The sequence below is a fragment of the Jatropha curcas genome, chromosome 4, assembly GCF_041381405.1.
Source record: "Jatropha curcas cultivar XTBG-Jc1 chromosome 4, XTBG_Jcur_1.0, whole genome shotgun sequence".
Lineage (NCBI taxonomy): Eukaryota > Viridiplantae > Streptophyta > Magnoliopsida > Malpighiales > Euphorbiaceae > Jatropha > Jatropha curcas.
Genome location: NC_143154.1, coordinates 164,554 through 185,878, shown reverse-complemented (window position 1 = coordinate 185,878; position 21,325 = coordinate 164,554). Strand labels below are relative to the sequence as shown.

At 32.3% G+C, this 21,325-nt stretch overlaps 2 protein-coding genes across 3 annotated transcripts; both read left to right on the top strand.

Moving 5' to 3' along the window:
• The first annotated feature begins 2,324 nt into the window (after positions 1–2,324).
• On the top strand, positions 2,325–8,725 carry PP7 (serine/threonine phosphatase 7). The gene is made up of 5 exons (XM_012232188.4): positions 2,325–3,003; positions 3,888–4,382; positions 4,887–5,033; positions 8,074–8,181; positions 8,338–8,725. Exons 1-5 carry the CDS (start codon positions 2,503–2,505, stop codon positions 8,416–8,418), a joined length of 1,332 nt encoding a protein of 443 aa, XP_012087578.1. The 5' UTR covers positions 2,325–2,502; the 3' UTR covers positions 8,419–8,725.
• A 1,084-nt stretch (positions 8,726–9,809) lies between these two features.
• On the top strand, positions 9,810–17,528 carry LOC105646340 (AT-rich interactive domain-containing protein 3). 2 transcript variants are annotated; one of them, XM_012232187.4, is made up of 13 exons: positions 9,810–10,208; positions 10,552–11,716; positions 11,812–11,851; positions 12,531–12,583; positions 13,191–13,236; positions 14,566–14,658; positions 15,222–15,329; positions 15,436–15,487; positions 15,574–15,649; positions 15,785–15,851; positions 15,937–15,987; positions 17,028–17,120; positions 17,205–17,528. In XM_012232187.4, the coding sequence occupies exons 2-13, from the start codon at positions 10,554–10,556 to the stop codon at positions 17,304–17,306; spliced, it is 1,944 nt and encodes a 647-aa protein (XP_012087577.1). In that variant the 5' UTR covers positions 9,810–10,208; positions 10,552–10,553; the 3' UTR covers positions 17,307–17,528. The 2 variants fall into 2 exon arrangements, with proteins under 2 accessions (XP_012087577.1, XP_012087576.1); XM_012232186.4 differs by having other exon boundaries at positions 9,812–10,208; positions 10,548–11,716.
• The last annotated feature ends 3,797 nt before the right edge of the window (positions 17,529–21,325 follow it).

The window sequence follows — 21,325 nt, the reverse complement described above, 5'->3', positions numbered from 1 at the left end:
TGACCTTTTCTTTTGGAATAAAAATAAATTATGATTCGTTTTCCCTTTAGCGAGTGAAAATCACATTTTGCCTTCTAAACTTTGCCGCTTTAATCAATTGAGTTCTTTTATTTCAATTTGAGTCTATTACGCTCTACAGTTTTTATTTTTAATCAATCCATTAGATGATAACATTGTCGGTATTAGAGCATCAATGACAAAAATTTTATAATAATATTGTCACTTTCGTGTTGACTCATCTTATTTTAGATTTATGGTTAATAGAAAAATTCCTAATATCAATTATTATTATTATTGATGGTTAATGTAGTAAAAGAAGGTAACTGGGTGCAGTATGTTTGGGTAGCAGTGTCTTTGGATTTGGTAGAAATGCCATTGATTTGGGTGACACGAAAAGATTGAAGAGAAAGACAAATTAGCTGCTTCTCATCAAGTCCTTGGTTTGGTTAATTGACACTGTTTTAAGTTTTAAATTTGTGGCTGAGGAGGATTATCAATAACCCACCTTTTTTATTTTAAAATTAACTCTTAATCAAGGTTAATTAATGTGTCTGTCGGCTTTATTATATTGTGCCTGCTGTCTTTATCATAGACCTTCACATGTGCTTACCGCTCAGATAATTCTAAGTCCGTAAATGAATCAGATCATTTCTGAGCTTTCGAGGTTCAGTTTTAAAAAATAAAACTTGTTGGACTTAGTTTCATAAGCTTAATAACTTGAAAACCCAAATAAATTTTTTTAACCATAAAGTGTAAACAAACCGAGTTCAAGTTCAAATTAAGCTTAAGTTCAAGTATATATTTGAAGAGTCGAACTAGAATATTTTATTTATTAAAATTCATAGTATTAAAAGAAGAAAATTGGATTTTAAGTTAAAAATATAAATATAAAAAATAACTATAGAAAGAAAGTTGACAATTCCTTGTGATTTTCTTTCTTTCAATTTTTTTTTCTTCTCTCCTTTCTAAATAACAGGTTAGTGCTAGATTATGTAAAGTTTTTCTCTGAATATTTAATAAAAATAAATTTAGTTTACTGATAAAATTAGTTATTATGACATGAACTAATTACTAATTTCAACAATAATTAAAAGGGTAATTACTATGTAGTCCCTAGGATTCAATTAAATATATTAGTAAATACGTTAACTTTTAAAATTACGCTATTTAAATTGCGGATTACGTACATGTTACGCTATAAGGTTTTGCCATCAAAATTTTTTAAATTTTTTCTTAATCAACCTAACTTAATATAAAAAATTAAGAAAGTCAAATTATAACGTATCATTTTACTCTAAATCTTTTGATTGTTTTTTTCTTTTTTCTTATAAAAAAAGGAAGCAAAGCTTAACTACATATCATTGCTGAGCAGCTACCAAAACGAACAAGAAAATCTGGTAACCTAGAAAAGGAATAGAGAGAGTGCCTTTCCAGACCAACTTTGGCTAAAAAATCAGCACAGTTATTCGTTTTCCGGATACAGTGAGAGATAATGATGTCCCAATCCTGGTTTAGAATTGTTTGATGTTCCAGACCAAAGACTGAAAATTACCATTCCAAATGGCCCATACCAAATGTTCCAAAGACTGAAAGCCATTAGTCTAGGCAAGATGAAGACCATACCAAATGGCCCATAATTCAACTGCAACAGAAAATCCCCCTCTCCAAAAACTCATGTCGTCTCTAATAAGTTCACCAACTGCACTGCGTTTAGAAACAAAAGTAACAGCACCATTGACATTAACCTTGACCCATACATGCAGAGGTTTAATCCGGCTGTCAACATCACGATTATAAACCCCAGTGACAAAGCAGGTCTTTATTAGCTAAATCCACTGAGCCAGACAAAACAAGAATAGCATGAGCAGAGAACGAACAGCTCATATCTGCATAAAGAACCACCGCATTCCAATGCATAAAACAATGGAAGTATTTATATATGATACTCATTTGTGCGCGAAAATATAAATCATTTTAGAATAATTTTTTTGTCTATAAATATAAATCCATAACGTGAGATAAGATAATTGGTAATTCAATTAAATTAATAAACTTTGTATTATAATTTAATAGCATTAATTGCTTTCTAAATGCAAAAACCTTAAACAATTTGGTTCGTTTCAATGGAAATTTTTATTCTATCTCAAATATTTGATGAAGAATTCCTATCCCATTAGCATTTGCAGGGTGTGGATGGTTTAGATCTCAAATTTAATTATTTTCATTTGTTTAAAAAATATTAATTATATGAATAATATATAAAAAACAAAACTTTCTTTTTCAGACACTCAAATTTGTTTCAACCTAATTAATGCAGGTAAGTGTTAATTGTGAATTTATGCGACTGTAAGCTTAGCCAGGCACTGGCAGAGTTAAGCTTGCTCAATACAAATAGGAGGCTGACTCACTCTTCCCTACTGCATAGTTTGTTATTTCTTTTATTTATAAAGAAAATTCTTTGAATTTCTGAATAAGAAAAAAGAAAAGAGATTATATTCTTACATGTCATCAGATTCTTCACCATCTCAATCTGGTTCCTCATCAGATCCAAAATCAATCGCAGCCAATGAAGCCGCTATACCCGTCGCCACCAAATCTTCATCAGCGCCGCCGATTGAGATTCCTCTTTCATGGCCTCCCGATGGCAATCTCACTCTCGATTGGATTCAAAATTTCACCTCTGCCTTAGACTGGTCTTCTAGAAATCTGTCTCCTTCGGATTTCCCCTCCGTTTTGCCCGTTTCAGTCTTTGATTCTCTCGTACTTACTGCTTCAAAGATCCTTCACAAGGAACCCAATTGTGTAAGAATCGAGGATTGCTGCTCTGTTCCTGATTCCACCGTTGTTGTTGTAGGAGACGTTCATGGCCAACTCCACGACCTTCTTTTTCTCTTCCAGAATGCCGGATTTCCTTGTGATAATCGCTTCTTTGTCTTCAATGGCGATTATGTTGACCGTGGTGCTTGGGGTCTCGAAACCTTCTCGCTCTTGTTAGCTTGGAAGGTAACTCTTATCACGTTCAACTCTGCTTCTCTACACATAGAAAAGAAGTTTCTGAACTCTTTTTTTTTATACAAGTATACGAATCCAGTAACTGCATCATATTTAATGCAAGCAAGAATAATATGGGATGCTAGGCGAGGAGCTTGATAGTTAAACTAGTAAATACTGTAATGACATTCAAAATTAATGTGTAGAAAAGAAACGATCTGTTTGTTATTTTAATTCATCAAAAGATATAAAAAGAAGACATTTTTAAGAAATGCTATGAAATGCATTGAAGCATTTTTTTTTTTGTCAACTATATGTCATGCAGCTTTGTTATTTTTTTTTAATCTTTCTTTATTCTGCATATTAAAGTGCCACTTCAATTTTTTTATCCAATTAGATATTGAATGACAAATTATCTTAAGCCATTCTTTGCACTTACAACGAAAATCTTACTAGTTTTTAGAAATAAAGTTTCCTCTCGATAGATACTTTTATTGCATTTCACTATTTATTACAAGATTTTACAAGGAATAAGTTGGTAGTTATAGGAGTTACATTGAGAGTACAAATAATAGAAACCTATACTAACACTTAGACAATATTAAGAAACTGGAATCACCTTTTTGGATGAAAACATTGAATTCATGTATATTTTATGGATCATACCAGGGCTCTGTGGTAATGCTCCGACTTTGTTCAATCAACCATTTGATGTCAAATTTAATTGAATCTGTTAATTAACTTGATTCTTTGTGAACTCTTGTTCTTTATTAATGTATGCTTTCTTATCTGACAATTTTGGCCTTCAAGATACTAAATGCTTATTTGAGCTTAAAAATTTGACGTTTTCTTTTCTTGGTAATCAAATGAATTATATGAGATGATGTTTCGGTCAGGTCTTTTTGCCACAAAGGGTGTATCTCCTCCGTGGCAATCACGAATCCAAGTATTGCACATCTGTTTATGGCTTCGAGAAGGAAGTTTTGGCAAAATATGATGATAAAGGTAAGCATGTGTATAGGAAGTGTTTGGGATGCTTTGAAGGGCTTCCCTTGGCCTCTATTATTGCTGGCCATGTATATACAGCTCATGGAGGGCTTTTCCGCAGTGTCTCCATTACCCCATCAAAGAGATCAAAAGGAAAGAAGAATCGAAGAATAATTATTAATCCTGAGACGATCCCTTTATCTCTTGGTTCTTTTGAGGAATTGTCTAAAGCTCGAAGATCAGTTCTTGACCCTCCATGGGAAGGTTCGAACCTGATTCCCGGTGATGTTTTATGGTCTGATCCAACAATGAAACCTGGACTTTCACCGAATAAAGAGAGAGGCATTGGTCTATTGTGGGGACCAGATTGCACTGAAGAATTTTTGAAAAAGTTCCAGCTAAAGGTTGTGCCAGATTTGAATTTTCTTTTGGAATGATGTATTTGTATTCTAATTTCTCTCAATTTTCTCATGCTCTTGGACAATTTTGGTTATTTACTGGTTTCTCTAAATAATTAACTAGATTCTCTAACAAAAACGTTTTGTGAATATCCATGACCTGTTAATTCCTAATTTGTATTGTGATAAAACAGCAGTTATTGCATGATGCTGATCTGGTAGTTTAGAAGGATACATGGCTTTATTTTATCCTGCATTTATCATTCACTATGCCTGTTAGGTTAACATTTTATTGCCTATGTTGAGTAGTTACTTTGGAAGCACTTGTCGGTCTTTAACGAAGCAGATTTGAGAAAAATGGATCTGTTTCTGTAATTTGGGTATATATATATATATATATATATATATATATAGGTAGATATTTATGTTTCAGTGACTAATGTTGTGCATAAGCTGTGTTTACGGTTTCAACACTGATAGCAGAATCATGGTTTGTTGTTGTTGCCTTAGCTAATAATCAGATCACATGAAGGTCCTGATGCCAGAGAAAAGCGTTCTGGTCTTTCAGGAATGGATGAAGGTTACACCATTGATCATGTTGTCGAGTCAGGAAAGCTAATAACTGTATTTAGTGCTCCAGACTATCCACAATTTCAGGTTTCTTTGCAATCCTTCTTCTTTATTCTGCACTCTTTTATCATTTCATCTGAATGTTCTTTACCTTTTATACAACTTTTGCATCCTTTTTAACCTTTTATATGGGAAAGATAAAACTTTTATATCCTTTGACTTGGTGCTTTACGAGGACTTTATGCGTTGGGTTGTATTTCAATTGTGTGTAAAAGGTTTGACACTGGGCCTAGGTGCTCGCCCGAGTGTGGTGAGGCACAAAAATAAAAAAATAATTATAACTTCAAAAAATTGAAAAACTTCTCCTTACATAAGACATATAATGATATAATTGGAAAGATAATAAATTTTAATTTTGATTGATTGTAAAAATATTATGAGTTTAGGATTTAATTGTGATTCTTGAATCTGTTTTGAATATGATTGTAACTACATTAGCTGGAGAATGGGATGTACAGATATTATTGAGAAGAAAGTAAAAAGTTGTGTAGCTCTTTCTTCTTTACTTTCCCTATATTCCGTAATTCTCTCTTTGTTCTTTGCTCTTTCTTTTCTCTAATTTTCTACCCTTTTCTAAGTATCCAAACACACTTGTTAGGGTTTTTATGACCGAAATCCTAACAAAATCAGAAAAAAAATTGGCAGCATAACCCCTTAATAAGAGAGATTGAAAGAGAGAGGTACATACCTGAGTTTGGATGGCTGAAAGAGAGAATCCGTTAATTTTTCTTCTTTTTCTTCTGTTATTATTACTCCCTCCGTCCTAAAAAGATAATCCACTTTCTAACTTTCTATTTCCACATGGATTAAGAAAGTAGCAATTATTATAGTTAAATGACTTTATTCATATAACTTTTCTATTATGTCCATCTTAAATAGCACATGAGCAATTATTATATTGCAATAATAAGTAAGAATTAGTGAGGGTTGTTGAAAATAAGATAAAATTTAATAAGAGTATAATGGACTATTTAAGGGTTATCTATAATGCAAAAAAGGAAAGTGGATTATATTTTGGGACAAACCAAAAAGGAAAGATGGACTATCTCTTTGGGACAGAGCGAGTATTATTTTTTTGATGTAAACACATAATACAAAGAGCGGAGGCGGCTAGATCATATAATCATAAATGGAAAACCCTAGCTGACTGTGCAGGGAAGAAAATTAAAAAAGGGGTGCCTTTTCTGCGCCTTGCGCCTAAGCCCAAAAGCTCTCCCCCCATGAATGTACCTGCCTTTCAGTGTTTAAGGCCAGCCTTCGTGCCCGAAGTAAGGCGTATGTCGTGTACATATAGTTTATCACTAGCTAATGTAACACACACAACTTAAAACTGTTTGATGATTATGTTTCCATTATAATACATTTAAATAAGTTTCCGTTTTCTTTATGACTGTATCTAGGGTTAGAATTGGCTATTTTCCAAAATTTCATTGATACCTTATTGATGTGAATTGTAGACTGCCACTGCTCATCGTACAGTAACAGAACCCTTGTCTGAATGAGCTTTTTGGGTAAAATGAAGAGCCAAAGTAACTATGGTATGGGAAGAATTAAGAGTAATTTTGGTTTCAGTGACTCTCCACTTTGTTTCAATCACTCTTTATGGAGGATATTTTATGTCTAATTGAAATTTCTATTCTGGCTGACATTTCTTGGGTGTTTTGGGGTGGGCTTAGGAATGACTTACAAAACCCGATTTAAATTGGGAGAACTCTACTATGTTTTCTTAGGAAAATTACCTGCAAGTTCGTTTTTAGCCTTTAACCTTCTTTTGCAAAGTCCTTTCTTAGATGCTTTAATATCTATGATGCAGCTAAGGGAAAAGAAATTTCGAGTTCCTTTTATCATTTAATAGGTTGATCTTGGAATTGCATGCAAGTTCTGAAGAGCTTTAGGTTTACTTCTGTTATGATCTAAGAATTTTTTACACTTTGCTGATGAAATATTGAGTATTTAGTCCTAGTTTAAGGGGCTCGTGAGCCAGTTAGATTTCTCTCTTCTTCTATCATCTTCTTTTGATTGTCTATTTATTCTTCTTCCTCCTTTTTCTTCCCTTGAGTGTTCAGAGCATCCCAAACATGCTTCCCATTCTTCCTTTATTGACATCTAATCACACTCCATTATAACTTTTCATGCCATGTTGGGAATTGGATCCTGAAGTTTTCCCATTGACTAGCTTTCAGAAAAAATTTAAAACCTTGAACTATGTTTTTTATGCAAAATTTTCAATTCAAAACCAGCAATCTACATGTGTTACTTGCCACTAAACGACCATCAAATGTCAACCAAACCAGACCGCAATCAATCCACAAAACCAACTTTTTCTGAACAATTAGCATTTTAAATCTGTTATTCGTTGTTAAGTCCTAGGCTACTTCACACATACACAGAGACAAGTTTATCAAATTTGTCCTGTATCAACTTATTCCATTATACTTCAACTATTATATTGGTTGCATAGAAAACAAGAGAAAACAATGAGTGGTACGGGGATCGGGAGTTCCATGAAAGGTTGGACTTTGGTTAAGTTTTATTGGTAATAACTCTTATGAAAGAAACTATTACTTCCTCAGAAAGGATATGCTCAATTTGGCTCAGCATGGATGAGATTGTAGGCAAATGGTTAGGCTAAAGCCATTATTCGAGATGGCAGCCATTTGTTCAAGCTCTACAAGAGCCATCTTTTTAAATATTTTTCTGAAGTGTTGATGATAGAAACACGAGGATACTTTGTGATGTAGAATATTGGTTTTGGTTGGACATGTGATACTTCTTCCTTGAGTGATAGTTGCTATTGAAATGTTTTTAACTCAAGTCTAACTGTTAGCTTATCACTATAATTTGTTTTTTTTTCTTAAGAATAAGCTACATGTATTTTTTATTTTCTGAGATTTAAGTAATGACAAACATGAAATAAGTTCCTAGTGTATCTACATTGGTCGGTTGAGTAACAAGAAAGGTGTTGACAAATGAAACTAATTGATTCGTAAAATTGTATGCATTACTTTATTTTCCACTTTGATGACTTAATTAATTGTTCCAACAAATTATTTTGTTTGATACACAGGCAACAGAGGAGAGATACAAAAATAAGGGGGCTTACATAGTTTTAAAACCCCCTGGTTTTGACGATCCACAGTTCCATAGTTTTGAAGCAATTACTCCTAGACCAGAGGTATGGACTTTATTTTCAACTAACAAAAATAAGCAATGAATTTGTATTTTAGTAATTTCCATGACACTTCCTTTGATTACCATGGTACTAGAGGCTTTTTATTTTTTACTTTTAAATTTCCGCTTAAGCATGCTTTCTTTCTTTTAATCGTTACAGGTGAATGCTTATTATGACTATGAAGACGTGATCGATTCTGATGAAGAGTTGGACCTGGCATCGATGGTAGCTGCAACATAAGGACATTAGCTGTTTATAATATAGGAAAATCAGCATATCTTTGAGTTGTAGAATTATTCTCTTTATGATTTTGTTGTGTGTTAATTATTTGTTGCTTCAAGTAATTCCTTTTCTAGCTGGCCGTAAATGTAAAATATTTTCTCTCTGTTCTCATACAGATCGATTGTGATAAAATGTTCGCTTTTGATATGCAATTTCAAATCAAAAGGTCGCTTGTTTGTTTTTTCTTGGATGCATTTCCAAGGAGAAAGACAACTTTGGCAAAGTTTATGATTAGATATAAAGAAGGCATATTTCTTAGGATGCAGTTCCCCTTGCAGTCCCCGTTGTCTGTCTTTTTTTTTTTTGGTTTTCCATTATTACATTTTACAAGGTAGTTATGGGCAATATCTTTTTGTTCTGTTGGACTTGGACATGCACAGGAAGAGTTCAGATGTTTATTGCATTTTAACAGTGTAAAGATAATGATTCATGAATTTTGTAATACCTTGAAAAGAGGGAGACTAATGTTCCAGGTTAACAAATGGAAGCCGCAACGCAGGCTACCGATCTTAATCCCATTGAAGATGTTAGCATAAAAGATGGCTAAGGCACTGTATGCGAGATGCAGAAACTAAGATTTTACTGCATCCTAAACTCAGGTTGAAGAGTTTAAGACTGATGGGTTTTGACTTGAGTTGCCTGAACGAGCTAGGGAATGAAGCTCCAATAGGTGAGGTGAGGGAGGTTAATATTTCCAGCATCTTATACTGGCTAGCATGTGTGTGGACTTCTGATTTAGGAAAATGATCATACACTGTTTTAAAGCCAACAAGCCTCGAGAGAAGACGAAGTGGACTTAAAAGGCCACACCACTTAGAGAAAGAGTTGCTACTCGGTTGAAATCTTACAAAAATCACATAAAGACTGGATTGCTGTGCACAGGCAATCCAACTTCTTTCTATATTCAGAAACTGGGTGTGCAAATTAAGCATGGGTCTAGGGAAGTATCAGATGAAGTTGGTATCCACTCATTTGATTTAATTTAACCAAAAGTTTCTATCGTATCAAAATTAGTTATTTTAGTAGCATGTAACTATTTAGTGTGTAGCTTTTTTATTAGATAAAACGCTAAGGGTTAAATGTTATATTTGCTAATCTCGCTATATTATCGAACACTATAAAAAATATTATAAAAATTACTTAAACAGCTGTTATCGAACATAGCCTTAAACCATTTAAATATATTTTTTAAGTTGTTTTGCTAAATATTTAACTATTTATTTTTAGATTGATTTATAAGTTAAAAAAAAGTAGCCACCCATAAAGCACTGGGCTTTTTCAAATTCCACTTAGTTGTATCTTACAAAGAATGAAGATAAAATGAAATGCCGAAACATAAGCCCGCTGGCTGGGATATTACTCAAAGGATGAGGCCGGGCCTTGCAAATTCCATTACCGGGGATTCTTCCGACGTCGTTTTAGTGAGTCCATGAGAAATTAACGTGTGTCGTCGTTTTTCTCTTATGAAGGCAAATGGCAATTCGGCAGACAACAACGGTGCTCCGTTTCAGAGCAGAGGAAATCAGCGATTATTAATTTATAATATCGTTTATGTACAAAAAAAGAAAAGGAAATCAGCGATTGAACAGAGCAGGGGAAGAGCAGCAGATAATTTGGGATTGGGAGGGAGAATCAGAGAGGAGGAGGTGCCTTATGTTATGTTATTAGGGTTCATATTAAAATTTTCATAATATATTCATTCAAGGCAACTTTCTCTCTCGCTTGCGTCTCTTTCCTTTTTGTTGCAGGTAAGGTTTCTCTTTCTCTTTCCTTTCTTTTCAATTTTGTTTAAGATACGTTTCTTTCCCAATTAAAGCTATCTGATATAAATTCGCAATTCCCACCATTGCAACATTTCTGCATTTTATTTTTTTAGCTCTTTGTTATTCAAAAATACAGAACATTTTTAGGGTTTTTGACTGAAGCAATAAAAACCACACAGCATGATCCCGGGGTAATGTGTTGTTTGATTGAACAATCCTAAACCTTATAAGAAATTGTGCTCTTTTAGCTCCATTATTTATCCATCTTTTAAGTCTGCAATTTTACTGTTTTTTTCCAATCCATTTTATTGCTGTTTGTTATAGTTAGAGATGGACAATGCCAAAGAAAATGAGGATGAATCAGAACTATCACTGCCCCATCCTCCAGGCCCTGACATGCCAATTGAAGCACAGTTAGTCCCAGCTATTGAACATCTTGACGAAGGGTCTCCACCCCACCTTGTCCCCATGGACCAGGATGAAAAAAAACCCTCTGAAAATGTTACTCTTCCATCTGCAGCTGCCCATGTTGATGATGTGGAGTTGAAGTCCAGCCTCCAAAAATCTCACCGTGAGACCCCCTCCATTGATAACCGCTCAGAGTTGCAGTCTAGTCCGCAACAAAAATCTCAGACTGCGGTTGTCCCCACTAATAACTTTGAGACTAATCCTCAGCAACCTCAGACTGAGTTAGTTACAAGTGATAACAATGTTGCCCAAACTGAGGCAATGGCAAATGATGGCATGGGAGAGTTGAGGAACCATACTCAAAAACCTCAGACTGAAGCAGTCCCCAATGAAGACGATATGGGGTTGAAGACCATTTCTGAAAAACCATTGGCGGCCCCTAACAGTCAAGATGTGAACTTGAAGTCCATTCCAAAACAACAGGGGACTGAAGCATCGACCAATGATGTGAGTGTAGAGTTGGAATCAAGTCTGCATGAATCCCCACAAGGTTCTTCTTCCCCAGCTCCTGTAGATGACAAAAAAAGTTTACTCAAGCCTGAAACTGAACCTACTATAGAGAAAAGAACTACAGCCAATGAATTTTCTGATTGTAAATCTAAAACATGCGGTATTGATGGCACTGCCAATTCAATCTGTCATCTTGAAACTGCTAAACCTGCTGCAGATGCCAAAACTGAACCTTCTGAAGTACCAGAAAATAAATCTGGCCATCATGATGGCACCCATCCTAAAGAGGATGAACCTACTACACCTCATGCAGTATCTTCAATTATCAAAACTGAACTTGAGAATAAGAGAGAATTGAAGAATGCAAAGAATAAAGCAGAGGAGGCTACGCTCAAAAGTAATGGCACCTCAAGCTCAAAGAACACATTTCTTTTGGATGATGATCATGATGGTGATGAGACTGGAACTGAGGAGGAGCAATGTGCATTTATGATGGAGCTTGAAAATTTCTTTAGGGAGAGGAGCATGGAGTTCAAGCCTCCTAAGTTCTATGGAGAGGGATTAAATTGCCTGAAGTAAGTTCCTAACCATTTTTGAACTTGTTTATTTCTTCTGAATGTTATCTTATTTGAATCTAGTTTGGACTAATAATACGTGCTTTGGTTATGAGGTTGTGGCGAGCTGTTATGAGATTGGGTGGCTACGATAAGGTATGCATTGCTTGTCCCTGACACAAATTGATATTTCCATGTCACCCACATATCTAATTAATTTCCAGGCTGTTATTTGTGCTTGGTTTTGGTTTTTCAAGTTTGATTATGTTGGAGCCAGAGCAGAGCATTTTGCTGATCCCAAGTGTTTAATGAACAACAAATACACGCATGCATATATAAATGTGTGCGCATGTGCACATCGATCATGTGTAAAAGGTTGAAGAAGTTAAACCTTTTCTAATGATTATCTAGGCAGCAAAGACACATGCACAGAGGCTGAATACGAGTTTCATGGAAGCTAGGCATTCTTTATAATCATATAGGTTAGAAGATTTTAGTAATACTTTCTAAAGACATCTAAGCATTGGGTGGACCATACTCACTTAAGAGGAACCAAGTAGAGCAATTTTCAGCCTTTGCAAGTTAGAAATATTCATCAAAATTGAAATGTAAATTTATAATTGGAAATTCTTTTACTTCTTCAAATATCACATAGTACTTGGAATACAATGATTAACTTCTATTTCCTAATTCGGTATATAAGAAAAGGTTAAAACGAGTTGGCATTGTTTGCTTAAAAAATATTTGAAATTTTTTTGTGATGTGAAATCTTTTACTTTATTTGGACTTTGTATAATCAATAATGTTCTCACAACTGGTCCCTGTTGATGTTTAGGTGACTTCATGCAAACTTTGGCGGCAAGTGGGAGAATCCTTCAAACCTCCAAAGTAAGGCACAGTATGTGTTCTGGTTACTTTAAAATCTGTTAAACCCATAAATGTTGTCATATTATTGATATACTTGCTGTTATATTCAATTCACACATACACATGTACAAAAAGGAAATCATTGGAAGTACCAAAGTAGTAGTAGTTCCCTGAGACTAAAACGAAAGAGTAGTTAGGACAAGGCGATAATATGCTTATATACATGTGTTATAAAGATGCATGCTACATCCTCAAAAGTTTAAGGCAACTATAGCGATTGCTTATTTTATCTTTTTCTAATTAATTCATAAGTCCATGACCAATCCCCTTCCCCAATATCTGCACACTCATATGTTTATATTTATACAGATTCAGATATCTTTTTGTCCTAAAAGGCTTAAAACAAAGAAGTATTAGTTATAGATATGCTGTGGAAACTTAGACAATGGAGCAACTGAGCTTCGTTTCCATAGAATTGCATTATGTGATTATTGTTATTCTTTGAGACATGTTGTAACTGCTAATAAAATGGAGCTATTAATTTTACATGTTTAACATATTAGATGCTTTGACAATTTTGGCCTATGTTTTTGACATTTTTTTGCCCATCTTTTTTTTACCCCTGCAGAACATGCACTACTGTTTCATGGACGTTTCGAGGGTTTTATGAGAAGGTGATTCTGGGTGAACAAATTGCATATCGTTTTGCTTTTTATTTGTTGTTCCTGCACAGTTTATCACTTTATGTATGTTGCATTTTGTGTAAGTTTGAACTTGCCATAAGTACATACATGCAACATATATGTTAATATTAGATTCAAACACTGGGTCAGTGTCTTGTCTTCAGACTAAGTTGTAAATTTGTAGTCATATTTCTTATAAGAATGTAAGGTGAGTAAAGAAAGATTTAAGTTGAAGAATCAAACAAAAGAGTTGCTAGAAAATAATTTGTTTGGAATTTCTTATGCAGAAAATGAGTAAAGATAGTTAGAAATTTAATCTTTGGCAAAAGAGATGGGGGCACTTGAAGAGGTCTCCATTAAAAGTGGAAAAATGGCAAAACAAAAAATTGAGTAGAGGCAGGAAAAATAGGTAATTGTAAAGTGTTTAGCACATTAGAAAAATGGGAGAAAATAATTTTAGAGAACTGGAAAAGTGAAGAAAGAAGAAGAGTCACTGTGTATGGGTGCATGTTTATGGGCTTGAGTTCATGGTAGATCCAGAAAATGTGGTCAGTACGATTAATCTATAGATATACATTTATACACACACGTAACTAAATAAAGGCACACTGGACATGTGTGTATATATATAAACATGATATTAAAACATTAAGAATATTTATAACTTTGACAAAATTATATAGTATGCTTAAAAAGTTATATTTAAAATAAATAAATGGGCTAGATTTAGTGGTTAATTATATCTTTTTTTCTGACTTTTCACTAATATTCTGTAGAAGTTAAAAAATAAATTTATATTAATTTTCAAATTGAATATAAAAAAATAAATAATTTAAAAATTAAATGTGTAAGGGACAACTAACACTATTTAATGGAGCAAAATTGATAATTTAGTGGGGGTAATATTATGATCCTTGTCAATATACCCAAGGATTTCCTTGGGGCATTGCAGGCCGCTGCGCCCATTGCCACCATGGTAAATCTGCCATCAGTTATAATTCTCTATATGGACATCATGATTGCATGTTGACCATGCAGATGCAGTGGGGAAGTCAATTTTATTTTGCTTTCTAACTGCAGAAGATATAGTTTTGTTGATTGGAATTATCAGAAATAAGATTTGTAAGTTCAAGACTGGATTGCTTTCCTATTTCTTTCCTGTACTCTGAGTACTCTTCCCGAAAGCATGAAAATTTATCCTTTGGATATTCTCTTTTAGCTGCAACGCTCTGCAAATATTTTATGCATGCTAGCTTCCTTTTCTAACATGCCTTAAAATTGGGTCTGACAAATTAAATGTACTATATTTGTATTTGTCAGGCGCTTCTTGATTATGAAAGACATAAAACATGTGGCGGTGAGCTTAATGTACCCCTTGCTTCCAACTCAGAGCCTATGAATGTCGAGAATCAGGTCAATTTCTAACTTAACATATTTGACTAGATGTTATGATCAGAACCTTTTGTCGTTCCTGCCTTTGCTATCAGGCAACATGTTTTACTTTACTGAGTAACCGAGTTAGACTGGTAATAACTTTATCAGGAGAGAGGAAGTCATAATTGTACAGGCTCATGGACATATGTTGTAAAGTTCTCTTGGCAGTGTATCCTTGTTTGGTTCCATTTAATTGGCAGCCAATCTTCCAATTTGATTTGTGTTGAAAACTGAAATAGTATTGAAGAAATGTTATGGAAACTAAACATGTCAAAAGCTTGATGGTTTCTAGAATCTTTTTAGATGCACAATTAGATCATTGTCCAAATCTTGATGAAATAATTAGATTTGTTACATGACAATGTCGTGGGTTCTCCCTTGATTTCTATTTTAGATACATAAGTAGCTCCCTTGATGTTTTAAATTTATTAACTTTAACAAGTTGATTCCTTTACATCTCTCAACAATAGATTTTGCCACCTTCATCCCTTCCCTTAATCCTTGCCTTTGCTAATGTTCTATATGTTTGTGGAAATAATTAGACACCGGGATCGGGTAGAGCAAGGAGAGATGCTGCAGCACGTGCTATGCAGGGTTGGCACTCGCAGCGTCTTCTTGGTAATGGAGAAGTTAGTGACCCTATCATTAAGGTCTGATGAAATTACTGTTTTGCGCTGTTCTCTAATTTGTTTTCTCATGCATGTTCTTGTAACTATGACATATTTGTTTACATAATCATATTTTTTGTATTTGTAGGATAAGAATTCTATATCTTTGCAAAAGCGTGAAAAACAGCTTAAAAGCCTTGGTAAGTAATGGGGCTATTACTTTCTAATTGATGATTGATTATCATTTTTGTGCGCAACAGCTTCACCAGTTTTTGTGATAACTCAGGTTTGCTTAAACGTAAGAAACCATCCTTCATGGAACATGCTGTAAAAGTTGCACGCACCAAAACATCCAAACCACAGTTAAGATTTTTTTTTTTCCTTTTGCCTAGTTTGTTGGTCTGGTATTAAATATTTATTTAAGCCGAAAATGCTTCCTTGATTTTTATTATGCAAAGTTGTGTTGATTCAATGTCTTAAATTGATGCTTTTACTAGATTGGATGTAGAGGTGGTTGACCTTGGACCTCCAGCTGAGTGGGTAAAGATCAATGTACAGAAAACAGTAAGTGCCCTGCATCACTGTTTGAATGGAAGGAATAGGAAAATATCTATGATTTCTAACCTGAATTTAAAAATTATGTTTACAGAAAGATTGCTTTGAGGTATATGCTCTAGTACCGGGACTTCTTCGCGAGGAGGTAAGTACCTCAAATCTTCTTTCTTTAGTTTTTCTAATTTACTGGTATTAATTCAATTATTTCTTTTGGAGGTATTTTGGTTGACCTGATTAGAGTTGCTTATTATTATGTGGCTTACATAGGGCATTTCTAGGTGCTAAGTCAACTATTTAATGCTATATTTTGTGCCACCATTTCAATTCTCCGTAGGTGATTTTACAAGAGGCCTAATATATTAGAATACACCAAACTTTGTAAACTTTTGCAATTTTACGCTATTTTAACATTTCTATCAATTTTACCATAATTTTGATCTTTTGTAACAATAATACCCTCAAATGCGATCAATGATGTAATTGCAAATAAAAAAGTACTTCCATTCTTTTTCAAGTATAGTATCTTATTATTATATTTCATGAGTGTTTGGGCATGAGCAAAGGTTGTGTTTGCCTTGTTGTTTCTAGTGGGTGTCAAAACGGGTTGGTGTGTCGGGTTTGACAAGGGATTCGCCTAACATGCGATACGATTTGAATCAACACGAATACGATCTATTTAATAATTGTATCAAATTTGTCAACACGAAAATTAGACAGGTGATACAAACACGGCACGTGTAATCCGCGTAATATCTTAAGCGGATTAAGTGGGTCATATTAAACCATATACGGTTTGTGGAATCTGCTTAATATAATAAATAAGTTAAGTAGGTTGTGTTGATCTGTATATGATTGACTTTACATAGATTCTTTAAGATTCATAACTAAAATAAAAGAAAATTAATACAACAATAAAGTTCAAATAGGATTTTAGTTAGAGTATTTATATCTCATGCTAAAATTATCTATTTACCCTTAAATAAACGGGTTACTTACTTAATCCGCGTGTCAATCTGCGACACGACACATTTATGTTCGTGTTGGCTTGTTTATGACACGAACCCGTTTAACTTGAACCCTAACCTGTTTATTTGGGGTAGCTGACCTAGATTTTTTTGCTGCCTAGCAAAGCTTGCATGTGTGTTTCAGCTAAAGATTAATATGGAAATGAATTTTCGAACTCAGGTACGTGTTCAATCAGATCCAGCAGGACGATTAGTTATTAGTGGTGAACCTGAGTATCCCGATAATCCTTGGGGTGTCACACCCTTCAGAAAGGTATGCACCTTTAATATAAGAATGGAACAAGTCTAACACGACCAACTTATGTCAGTTCCTTAGTCGTGTCTTTCTTTTTGACAGGTTGTGAGCTTACCCTCAAGGATCGACCCGCATCAGACTTCAGCTGTAGTCACCCTTCATGGACAACTGTTTGTTCGAGTCCCATTTGAACAGCCGGACTAGGGAGTTTCACAAATGTCTCATCTTTGTCTATCCCCTTGATATTGTACAAGTGATTGGGAGGTTTGGGCATAAAGCTGGCAGAACTAGTCTGCTGAGCTGGTATGCGGCATTTTCAGTTTTGAACTCTGATGCATGTGACTTGTAATAGACTGTTGTAGTTTAAAATTTTTTAGCTAGACTCGAAGTAATAATTGAAACCCTCAAATTGGCATTACAGGTTCACATTTTTCACTTTTTAGCATTTTAAACATTATTATTGCAATTTCCTATCCTTTCTTCTGACAGACAGAATCATTCCTCTAATGTGATGGAGGGTCAAATCTTCCGTTTTTGTATTCTTTTTCCTCGAGGATTTCTGAGTCAATATCTATCATACGCAAACGCTACAAAATTTTATCCAAAATTTGTGCCAATACAGAATAATTCAGAAGCTTTCGACTCGATATCTTTTCCTGATTGGTACTCTAACATGTGATCGATTAACCTTTAAACTGCAATGTTTTCGAGTTCATGAGGTTCCATGTTGGAGCTTGCGGGCGCAAACTTCCCAAGGGATAATCCTTTGGGCAGCTTGGATAGTGACTATTGCATGCAAATCTTGGACGTCTTTGCAACATGACATGCTTTTTTGACCTTTTTGAAGTGTCATTTAGAATTATATATGCTATATAATTTCGTCCCTTAAATTTGTGGGGATCGAATTAAATTAAATCTGAATTTGAGATTAAATTAAATTAAATTAAAATTTTTTATTATTATAATAATATTCTAAAGTGGCATGAAATGTGGTATAAAGAGTCAATATAGTATTTTGATATTTGAAGAATTCTATTTAATTTTTTTATAAATAATTACAAATTAAAAGTCACAAATCATGTTCAAAAGTCAAAAATCCGATTGAATCGAGTCAATCCAATTCAACCACGACCTAGTAATGAACCCGATTTGATATTCAATTCAGTTTTTTAAAAACATTGCCAATAAATGAATCAACTGACCTTAAAATGTAATAACATTGAGATCACATCATTTTATTTCAATGCTTATGAGCACAAAATCCTAGAGGAATGCCCTTTGGCATAAACAAATTTGTAATAACACATGTTTTTGTGTCAATTTCTTCTTAATGTAAGATGAGTGGCTATTTCTACACACTAAAAACGTCCATCTTGGTCTACACGACATGTCGTATCTCATCTTTTTAAAGTCTCATTTAGAATTCTTAAACATCTTGTGTGTCCTTGTTCAATTCAAATAAAGAAATTAATAATATATCACTTAAAATTTATTCTTAAATAATCATAAATAATATTCAATTTTCTAATAGATACCACCAATTGTAAAACGACTCTAAATTATATATATATATATATATATATATATATATATATATATTGCAAAAAATGAAGAAAAAAAAAATTCTTTCTCCTGAAAAAAACAGATTATGAATATTTCCTACATGAGTGTCCGTCAACAAATTTTTAATTGATTTTACATTAGTAATAGTTTTGCAGCGGAATGGTCTCTCAAAGGTCCTTCGTTTAGTCTGAATTTCGAATCACAGTTGAATGATTAAGTAGTAGTATTAATAGCTTACCGCTGAACAATTTATATTGTTTGGTAAATTAGATATCTGAATTATATACCTGAATAAGTACACTTTACATATTTGACCTTCTAAATACTTAAAGAATAAAATTAATTTATTATGTTGTATAAAATAAGGCTAAACATATAAGTTTCGAGTCAGATCAGGTGGTTTTTGATAATTAAAACTGGAGACCTGTGATTTTAGACAAAATAAATAAATAAAAAAATAAAAGCTAGACATAAATTTTACTGGTGGTCCTTTATATTAATTGTCAACAGAGCATTAAAGGTCAGTTGTCGTATATTATCATCAAATGGTCCTCTTGTTTTACCCACTTTTGAATTTTCTTCCTCCATTATTGAGAAAGCTTTATTGCTTTCAAAAACACTTAAAACACGTTTTCTTTTAAACAAGAAAATTTTCTATTTAAGAATTTGACATTTTGCCTCATCGTTAATGTAATGTAAGAAAAGGAACATTAGCTATGCTCTATTTTTATTATGAAAAGAGAGAAAATATGCCTTTTACATTGTTTTTCACTTATTACTTTTTAGATGCTTTCCTAATATATATATATATCAAGTAGTAGGCAGGTAAGATTTCAATTTAATGACATGTGTAATGCCTTAATTATTTATTTTTATATTTATTTGAAAATAAATTAATTTATGATTATTTATTGATTGAATTAAACCGTTTTAAATATATTTAATTAATATAACGTTAGAAAATTAATAACATATTAAGTAACAATTTATATAAATTTTAATGACATAATTTATGAATTTAATGATATGGACAATTGTTTTATATTAAAAATTATTTTTTATTAATTAAATTATATTAAATATAATTGATTAATTATAGTTTTAGAGAATTAATAACATAATGAATTGATGATTTATACAACTTTTAGCTGTAAAATAAATTATTTATTCATGGATTTTATAGCGAATTAATTATTTTTTACATTAATTCTAAAATATATTAAATTAATGAATTTTACTATCTTTCATTTTACTTTTTTTTTTATTAATCAATACTCCTGAACATATGTTTATCTACTAATTTTTACTCTAATAATTAAAAATCACGGCTATATTTTTTTTTACTATTGATATATGTCAATAATATTTTTTAATAGCATGATAAAAGAAATTTCACTTAAGAATCTATAAACTATATATATATTCTTTCAATCTTTTACTTTCTTTTTTTTTTAATCGTGCATAATACGGATATATTGCTAGTATACGTATAAAGCAAGTATTTTCCCCAAGAAGTTGACACGTGGCATTTCATAAATGAATGTTTTTCTTACTCTTGCCACATAAGATTTTTGGTGATGCCTCATAGGATTATAGTGACACATATGATTATAATGACATATATGACTCTTAAATTTTGATAGTGCCACATAGAATTTAATTATTTATTTTTATATTTATTTGAAAATAAATTAATTTATGATTGTTTATTGATTGAATTAAACCGTTTTAAATATATTTGATTAATATAACGTTAGAAAATTAATAACATATTAAGTAACAATTTATATAAATTTTAATGACATAATTTATGAATTTAATGATATGGACAATTGTTTTATATTAAAAATTATTTTTTATTAATTAAATTATATTAAATATAATTGATTAATTATAGTTTTAGAGAATTAATAACATAATGAATTGATGATTTATACAACTTTTAGCTGTAAAATAAATTATTTATTCATGGATTTTATAGCGAGTTAATTATTTTTTACATTAATTCTAAAGTATATTAAATTAATGAATTTTACTATCTTTCATTTTACTTTTTTTTTTATTAATCAATACTCCTGAACATATGTTTATCTACTAATTTTTACTCTAATAATTAAAAATCACGGCTATATTTTTTTTTACTATTGATATATGTCAATAATATTTTTTAATAGCATGATAAAAGAAATTTCACTTAAGAATCTATAAACTATATATATATTCTTTCAATCTTTTACTTTCTTTTTTTTTTAATCGTGCATAATACGGATATATTGCTAGTATACGTATAAAGCAAGTATTTTCCCCAAGAAGTTGACATGTGGCATTTCATAAATGAATGTTTTTCTTACTCTTGCCACATAAGATTTTTGGTGATGCCTCATAGGATTATAGTGACACATATGATTATAATGACATATATGACTCTTAAATTTTGATAGTGCCACATAGAATTTAATTATTTATTTTTATATTTATTTGAAAATAAATTAATTTATGATTGTTTATTGATTGAATTAAACCGTTTTAAATATATTTGATTAATATAACGTTAGAAAATTAATAACATATTAAGTAACAATTTATATAAATTTTAATGACATAATTTATGAATTTAATGATATGGACAATTGTTTTATATTAAAAATTATTTTTTATTA